Source organism: Corvus hawaiiensis, chromosome 4 (assembly GCF_020740725.1).
Source record: "Corvus hawaiiensis isolate bCorHaw1 chromosome 4, bCorHaw1.pri.cur, whole genome shotgun sequence".
NCBI classification, from domain to species: Eukaryota; Metazoa; Chordata; class Aves; order Passeriformes; family Corvidae; genus Corvus; species Corvus hawaiiensis.
In genome coordinates, this window is record NC_063216.1 from 55105685 (window position 1) to 55114864 (window position 9180).

At 46.4% G+C, this 9180-nt stretch overlaps 1 protein-coding gene across 5 annotated transcripts in view; it reads left to right on the plus strand.

The window, feature by feature from the left end:
• The first annotated feature begins 8283 nt into the window (after positions 1 to 8283).
• Positions 8284 to 9180, plus strand: part of MET (MET proto-oncogene, receptor tyrosine kinase) — an 87766-nt gene continuing 86869 nt past the window's right edge. The window contains exon 1 of one of the 5 annotated variants that reach the window (XM_048301882.1): positions 8284 to 8380. Coding sequence is in view for 1 of the 5 variants with exons in the window: in XM_048301877.1 (XP_048157834.1) it covers positions 9134 to 9165 (32 nt within the window). In the remaining 4 variants the exon portion in view is untranslated. Of the gene's footprint in view, positions 8381 to 8531; positions 8610 to 8940; positions 9166 to 9180 lie in introns of those variants that run through there. The other 4 variants (XM_048301880.1, XM_048301879.1, XM_048301881.1 and 1 more) reach the window with 4 other exon arrangements.

The window sequence follows — 9180 nt, forward strand, 5'->3', positions numbered from 1 at the left end:
GAGCTTCCCCATTGGTCCCCGTTCCCTGGTCCCACCTTTTCCCCACCCCCAGATAAAACTGTGAGTTGTGGGATCATGTTGCTATTTGCCTCTGCACCCTTCGGCAGTGTAGCAGCAATAAATGCTCCTGGCAGAACGCACACAAATGCCCTTCTCGGCTCTGTGCTACCGACTGTAACACTGAGCCCACCCGTGCGGCTGTGGGGGCACGCGGGACCCCACGGAGCCGGGCAGGGACGGTATTACTCAGGGTCCCAATTTCAAAGCTGCGATTTTATTTTCACATGAGGCTTACCTCTCTGACCTATTTAGGCATCAAAAAAAACCTGTTTCCTTTAGGATTTTTGGACATTCAGAAAGATAATTCTACATTAGACCTACTTTCCTCCCTCAGTTTCTCTAGAGGTTTCCTTCCTGTCTTAACTTAGACAAGACGGTGGTTTTCTCTGCTCCTCAGTCCCCATCAGTAAAATAAAGCTAATAGTACTTCCCAACAGGGACTTTTGGAAAAGACTAAGACAGCAGGAGTTCGAGATGTTCTTGAGTATGTTAGCATGGGAGACAGCAATAAGAGGGAAGAGCCTATGTAAAAAAGAAGAAAAGAAGGCTAAAAATCTTTCTTGTCTCTTAGTTCAGAGTCAAACTTTGGGAGCAAACGTGGGAGTCAATCAGAGCTGGATTTGTCCTGATGGTAATTGCAGCTTTTATACGATCATTTAAATTGTCTGTCAAATGAAAATATTTCTGTATAATGAGCATGCTATTAAAAACACCCCTGCCAAACCGAGGGCAGACACAGTCACCATATCTATGAGGAACTGGCACAGATTCACAGCTACCACTGGGCCCGGTGAACACCAGAGCACAACGCCTGAGCCTTCCGCAGCCCTCCACAGCAGGCTGGACAGGTATTCAGAGTGAGTGCCATGATTTAATTTGAAAAAAAGCATCAACTTCCAGTCTCTCACTTCTGATGTACTCATTATACAGCTAAATCTCCTGAACTGGATAGGTTTTGTCCTACTGGTCCCCTCTTTCCTGCTGCCCACTTCTTGGTGGGGTGCTTTTGTTCCTTCTTAGAGGTAAAATTAAATCTATGAAAGTGACCAAAATCAGTAAGGTGTTCTTACAAAACCCACATTTTAACTTTGAATTTTGCCTTTGTTAAAAATCTCTCAGCAGATAGAGGGGAGTGAAACATAAAGTTACCATGCTGAAGTAATCCCTTTTGGTTTGGCTCAGTGTTTCCTCTAAATTCCTTGTTTCATTTGATTTGAAAATGTTCCCAAACTCAAAGTTAAACTTTAAGCTCACCTGAGTACTTGCTGGTATGTTTAAACATGCCTTCTCCCTGTATGTTACACAACAGTGCTATTAGCTCCCAAAGGAGTACAAACAATAAAATTGTAATAATAGCATAAGGACACTCTGAATTTTTCCGTTTTTTTTTTCTTTTTTGTTTTAAATGTGAAGAAACATACTGCTATCAGTATAGATGTTGTTAAGGACACAAATATTTCCTGGCTACACATTGTGGGTGTGCTCCTGCCTAATTTAAAATGATGGGATTTTAACGTTGACTTCATTCTCCATAGTATTAAATTCATAATCAGCACATGGGTCTAATTAAATAATGAAAGTTATTGAAAGGAATAATCTCCTATCAAGATCCTCATGAGCTGGGCTGTATCCTAAACCAGCCTTATGAAATAGAGCTTTTGGCAAATACCATATGCTTACATCATTACAGAATCAACTATGTTATTCTAAAGTTAACTTAAAAATGCAGATTCTTTAATGATAATGAACCAAATCCAAGCCTGACTTACAATAATTTGGCTTGGTAACAGAATACATTTTTTTAATCTTTAAAAATATATCAGAATAGGTACTGTACATAAAATGCAACACTAAACCACATCTGAGAAACATATTTAATGTCATTAAGTAAAAAGCCACTATGAGATTTTATAACTGTGTTCTACTTCTTCAAGGAGATGTAGAAGACAAATTTTACACACTCAAGGTAAAGTGACCAGGTTTTCCAAATTGACAAATATTTCTGAGTATAAGCCCCTAGAGGTGGGAAAAAGATCATGATGAAATCTAGGCACAGTTCTTTAAAACTAAGCACGTCAGGCAAATTGCCACTATAACGACATCAGTCTGATGTTTTGCCAAAGACCTCCACTTTGGTAGTTACAGAGAGCTAGGACACAAGTTCCCAAGTCTGCAAACACTTGTGTTTGCAATTGATTTCATTACCAAACTGTTCTGACATGCTTCTCCCATCTTTCCACTTGACACCTGGTCAATGTTACGCCAAGAAAATATAGACCGATACAAGATCTCATTTTTTTCTGTGTTCTCTGGCACTTTATGGAAGTATTACAAAGATAGTTTCTGGTTTTAAAGTGCTTTCCTCTCTCACACATGTTGAAAAAAAATTTATTGAGGAAAAATTCTTTGAGTTGATCTGAAAATAGGCAAAGTGCTATAAATGCAAGAAAGTAAGTAAGCAGAAAATAAAGGGGCTTTTTCTCCTCAAAATCTCTGTTCCACTCCTTGTAGATAGTCCTTAGAGCAGCATTACATTAAGCAGTAGCATTCTGAGATGCTTTCAGACAAAGGAGAAATCTGAAGGTGAATGCTCTCTTTCTATGAACAGGAGTTCACCAACAGTATTACTTGTGCAAATGGCAACTGCAGAGCTGTGTCATGACCTGCAAGGATGAGCACAACTGCAAAAGCCAGGCTGCAAACGCCCGTGGCACTTGGCATCACCTAACTTAGGCAAATGCTTAATTTTAGGCATCCGATTATCTCCAGTGAAGCTTATGTCCTCCAAAAGTAGGCTGAATCAGAACAGTGTTTGCTCATGCATGCTCACACGCGTGTCAGCATAGTCACACCCTTCCCCTGCTCACCAGGTGCACACGTAGCTGGAGGCAGGATTTGTTCCTGTGCTTTTAAATAGGCAGATTTTCTATTTTCAGTGATCTGGATGCTATGCCCTTTGTAAATACAAACAGCAAACTGAAGGGGGAAAAAAGGCTGCGCCTGCATTAAAGGAATCAGACTTAAAAGAGACTTTAGGAAACTTTTTAGCAGCTAGTCCAAATATAATCCTGGAAATATAAAAATCTGAGTGGTTCCAGTACTAAACAAAAGAAACATGTTTGCAGTTAAAATAAAGGGGTGGTGGTGTTGGAATTCATCTAAAATGTACTAAAAACAATGTCAAGAAACAGTTACACATTTTAACTAAGAGTGCAGTAGCAGTGAACGTATGGATATAATACATAGCAACTTCCTCACTTTGTAAATATTTTAATTTTTAAATCATCAGGTTTGTTTTCAGTTATGCAAATAAATCTGATGTTCCAAAGTGGCACATATATCATACTGGATTTGGATTTTTTCACTGTGCTTTGCCTGAAGCAGTTCATGCTGAGCTGTGCTAGAAAAGTTCTCTACAGAATATGCTGGAAAGCCTTTGCTGCTGCAGTGTGAGCTCAGTGAATGCACCGAGGGCTACTGCACTTATGTCATTTTCAGAGATGTGAACACAAGGACTATTCAGCTTTCCATCCCTGAAATGATTTCTTGGGTTTGTATGTTCAGAGGCACCCATTCAGGGATTTAGCATATTTCAACACCACTAGGAAAGGAGGCAAGGTTCAGGTGGGGAACAGTGAGATCCATACCATCTCATCCCCTGCCTTCTGGAGGGTGAGGTGCCCCCTCCAGTTAAGCTGATATAAATCTCGGCTGCTATGAGCCCACCCTCCTCCTTGGTTTCTGACCTTGTCGTTTTGCAGCACTAGCACTCACATTACTGCATAGCAGATGGATTTGAAGAGCTAATCTATCTGTAAACTAATCTTTGTTCTTTTGAGTGATTAATTTCTGCTGGATTCCTGAACTTCATGTACCAGCTTCCCACGTGATCACCAAGGCTCTGGGACTGGCACAAAAAAGACACAGTATGGCAATCCATACTTCAGATGCACTAACCCCATAAACATTTTCCTCCATTTTCAAGAATTACACTTGATGCATTCACCATTTGGATTTTAGAATGGCTCTGTTGTGGCGTTCATTTATAAGCAGAAAGAGAAGCAAGGAGGAGAACAACATCAGGCTAAACAAATTACTTCCCTTTGCTCAGAAATTGCCTATCATCCACAGTGCAATGGGTGGACACACCTTTGGTTATGATCTGTGTTTCCATACAAATGGAGAACTGCCCAGGGTAGCTTAGTGGCTAGAGATTAGGACTTCTAACTGCAGACTTCTATTCCTAGCTTTGCAAGGGACTTTTGCAACCACCAGTTGCAGGCTGAAATTTATTCCAGTGACACTGTTGACCCTCTTACAAACAAACAGAAAGTACTTATTTAGTTTCCAGAATCTATGGGCTTAGTTAATAAATGCTTAGATAATAAATGCCATAAAATGCAGTGATGATCAAGTCTTTGGATTCTAGAGATCTAAGTAGCAATTGTGATACTTAGACTGGTTTCCAGAGAGGCAGACAACACCACGGGCATTTTTTCTCCAAAGCCCAATCCCCCAGTCAACACTGTCTCCCAGCCCACTGCATGCTTTTTGAGCCCAAGAACAACAGTGAAAGTCAGATTGCCATAGAGTGACTTGAAGGGACAAAGTAGTCACAGGAAAATGTGCCTCAGGCACAACCCCTTCCCTGAGCTGCCCCTGGCATTTGCAGCCAGGCTGCCTTTCACTGAATAAGGGTCTACAGGAAATACAGCTACACATTACCCCAGCAGGCTGTTGCACTATGATTTTCCCCTTGGATCACTGGTCTGTGAGGCCATTGAGTTGGGCGGGTTCACCTAAGGCTCTTATTTTGTTTATCAAATTCCAGGGAGACTCAGACTCAGTTATTCTGAGTCCCCATTGCAGGGTTCTGTGACAGGAGGGTACCTGATACCCACCACTACTCAGCTCAGCTCTAGAGATCTCTGTCTTGTGTGTTCTTAAGTATTAAATTAATTCCTTTCCACTGTCTTGCTCCTTCTGAAATCATTTGCTCATGAGTAAGCTCCGCTAAGTCAGAAGTCTCTGGAGTCTCACGATGACATGTGCATTTTATATCTGCTCCCAAAGGTGTGAATGACTGCAGCAGAGGACAAAGAGTAAATCCTCTGATGGTACCATATAGCTGTGGTGCCATATAGTAGAGTGTGGTTCTGCAGAAATGCACAGTAGATTCGTGTTTGATTCTGTACTTTTAGAAAATGTAGTTAGATCCAGATTTACAGAGGTATTTAAATATATTTTCCTTATTGAAACTAAGTATAAATTGGATACATAAGTCTATGGACTTCATTTTGCTACCTGTAGTTATGATAAATAACTACTTAGGTTCTGAACAGAAGTCACAATGAAACTAAAGGGGATATTTTAGTGTGTTGAGATGCACTATTACCAGTGCACAGGAATATAAATCATCCTGTGTTTTCATTCCTCATGTTTATATTTGAAAGTTTAACTTCAACATAGCCTTGCAATTCATTTTTCTAACTCTATGTTTGTATTCTTGGAAATGCGATAGTGTTTGCTCATCAGCTCCCTATCTCGAAACACGTCAGGGCTGGAAAGCATGTTCCAATACACTCCCTGGTGCATTCCAGTTCTCTTACTGAATAGATCACCCTCATAGACTCTCCTTCACACTTCTGAATTGTTTTTTCCAGTGCCGTCAGCTTTCTAAAATGTGTCACACCATCTTATGCCAGACTGCAGAGGACCAGCTCCTTTTGGACAGGAGAGAAAATTGAGGAAAACCTACAAAAAAACCAGGATGATTAATAAGAAGGTCATAGTTCCTTTTTCACCCATAACTGCACCTTAAAGGTGCTTCAAGCCTCCGAGAAGCTGTTCATGGTGCACACATATCATTGCAAGAATGATGAAAGGAGTATCAGACAATTATCAAAGCCCCAGTGCAGTGTCACTGGCTCATAAAACTAACCTAAAATAACATGGCATCAGCATGGTCAAAATGGAAAGGAAACATCTGTTTCTCCTTTTTATGTTAGTGACAATCCATTTGTTGGCTTTAGAATAGCACAAGCTGTCCCACTGATAACAGCCTGGGTGCTGGCTGTTCAGCCCAGGCAGGTGCATGGCAAAATCAGGAGCAGACTAAGAACAGATAACATGAGGGGCTCTCCTTAGGATGAGCTCTGGATTTAAATCTTTTTCTTTATTGCTTCCTTTCAAAACTAATAAGGGAGATTCTTCCAAATCTGGTGTGGCTGTAGGGTGCACAGTGACTGATCATCAACTGAAGCCCAGTGAGCAGTACAGTCTAGTTGTAGCCATGCTTTTCCCTGGCAGGGCTGGCACTGTGTCTTCCTTTTCTAAATATTGCTGAGTATTAATTGAAAAAAAGGTTATTGAAGTAGATGGACAGATTTCCAGGGACTTCAAAGAAATGAGATCAGATCAGTCATGAAGTTTAACAGAGACAAGTGCTGAAGTCTTTACCTGGGAAGGGACAACACTGGATGTACGGACAGACTGGGGAACAAGAGGTAGGAGACCAGCGCTGTGGAAAGGGACATGGGGGTCTTGGTCAATGGCAAATTTAATTTGAGTCAGCAGTGCCCTGGCAGCCAGGAGGGCCGCCCCTGTCCTGGGGGTATCAGGCACAGCATCCCCAGCTGGGCAAGGGAGGGGATTGTCCTGCTCTGCTCTGCCTGGGGCAGCCCCACCTCGAGTCCTGGGGGCAGTTTTGGGTGCCACAACATAAGGAAAATATAAATCTATTTGAGAGCATCCAAAGGAGGGATACAAAGAAGATGAAGGGCCTTGAGGGGAAGCCGTATGAGGAGTGGCTAAGGTCACTTGGTCTGTTCAGCCTGGAGAAGAGGAGACTGAGGGGAGACCTCACTGCAGTTACAACTTCTACTCAAGGGGAAGCTGGGGGGGACAAGCTGCCCTCAATCACGCATCTGTTTTTGTACAAAATCAGCTTATAGCTAGGTTAGATGTTTTTATCACTAGTGCCAGCAAGTCCATAGGAAAGAGGACACAGATAAATTGTGAAAGTGCTGCTGCTGAAGACTAGCAGGAGGCTGGCAAACTGCTTTTTTAAAACATTTTGTTCTGATGTACAGCTTTGTCTTCATACACATCATGGTGACATCCAAGGCCTAAAACAAATACATACAACATTTAATTTTCCTTGCAAAATATTTTGATGTAAGGTCTGACATTTTTCCCATGGTTAATCATGAAACTGGGCAGTGTTTCTTACTGTTCCTTGTACTTCACTCATGAAAAACATTCATTGGTTTAAATGGTATGATTAGGGGGAGCAGAGTTGGGGCCAAAAAAGGAAGCAAGCAAAGGGAAAATAGATGTCTTCAGTAACTTCTATTGGAATATGGAGCCTTTCACTTAAAATCTGGTTTAAATCAGTAGCTGCTGAAACTCGTTACCAGAACATAGATGGATCCTTTGCTGCATGCCCCAGTGTTGAGACTTGCAGTCTCTCGGCAGCTCTGCAAGTGTACATTGCACAGGCAGTATTGCTGAGTGACTCAGTTTCTCAGCACCTCTGAAAGATGAAGTCATCATCTGCTTTGCAAATCTTGTGAAGGAGAAACCCCAACCTGTGCAGTTCAATACCCTGTAGGAAGCACATATGGGGGGAGACAACTATTTGACAGCTATATAAACTGAGGTCATTGAATTACATGTGGACAGGCATTTAAAGCACAGTCAGCACTGACCATGATAGTGCAATATGGGCTAAATTTGTTCACTACTACACAACCTGGGGGGGGTGGGGCTCAGGACAAGCCTAAGGGTGACCATATCTTGACCTCTCAGGGTTAGGCTTTAGCATCAGTCAGGCACTGACACCTGATGTTGGGTGCCCAGCGGTTGGGAGTGCCGAGGGAGGCTGTGCCTGCACACCACTGGTACCCACTTGTCCTGAAAACGCCCAGGTGCAGAATAAGGTCCTCCAAGGGTCCCCTCCTGGCTTTCCCCATCTGGGAAGTGACAGCCGTCCCTTCTGCCCCCGGGCTGGGGGCGCCTGGCCAGAAGGGACGAGGGGAAGAAAGGAGGGGAGGGGGAGCGAGAGAAGAAGCCCCCCCCCTCCTTCCCCTCACCGCGCACCCGGGCTCCTGCGATGTGGTGAGTCACAGGCAGGTCAGGACCGCGCCGGAGGGGCGGAGGGAGCGCGGGGACCGGCTGATTTACCGCTGGGAGCCGCCACCAGCGCGGCGGAGGCGCCCGAGGGAAGGGCGCGGAGAGCCGCTCCGCAGCCCAGGTGCCGTGCGGGAGGGAGGGAGGGACACCCCTGCCCGCTGGGGCGCGCAGCCCCTGCCGCCCCCAGGTAGGGACAGCAGCTCGGGATGGGGCCGGGGGGAGCCTGAGCCTGCGGGGCGGAGGGGAGCGGCAGAGCGGCGCGGGGCCGCGGAGGTGCGTCGGGCTGCGCCCCGCTCCGCCCCGCCCGCCCGGGCTGGGCCGGCTGCCGGGCGAGGACCGCGGAGCCAGCCCAGCCCGCCGGGGTGCAGCGCTCGCCCCTCCGGCGGTGGTGCCGGCGCGCAGCCCGCTCCGCTCCGGTAAGGACCGGCACCCGTGGGGGGACGCGGGGAGCGAGATGAGCCGGGAGCGGGGGAGGACGGGCAGCGGCACGGTGCTGCGCTGTGCCCCGCCCGGGAACTTCGCGGGAGCGCGGCAGCGTCCGCGCCGCCGCCGCCGCTCTCCCGGGGCGGGCCGGGCGCCGCGGGGGCAGGTGATAGCGGTGAGGGGCTGCCGGCTGCCCCCGGCCGGCCGGGCTCCGCAGGGCGCTGGGACCCGCCTGCGCCCGCGACGCCGCTGCCCGGGCAGGGTAGGGCAGGGCGGGCAGCGCTTCCCGGGATGCTGTCGGCAGCGGCCCCTTGGCCGCAGCCTGAGCCGCTGCCCCTCCCGCCCCTTCCCGCTCTGCGGGCGCTGCAGGAGCGCGCCGCGGGGCAGTGTCCGGCAGTGCAGCCTGGAAGTTCCAACTCGGAGACGGTGGCTCCGCGTTTGTGGCGGCCGGTCCGGCCGCCTTCCGTGAGGCGCAGGGTGAGCCTGCGGGATTCCCCAAGTTGGGGATGTGTACTTTATGGTTGTGCGGCGTTCACAGTCTTCCTTGCGGTATGGCTTTTTTGT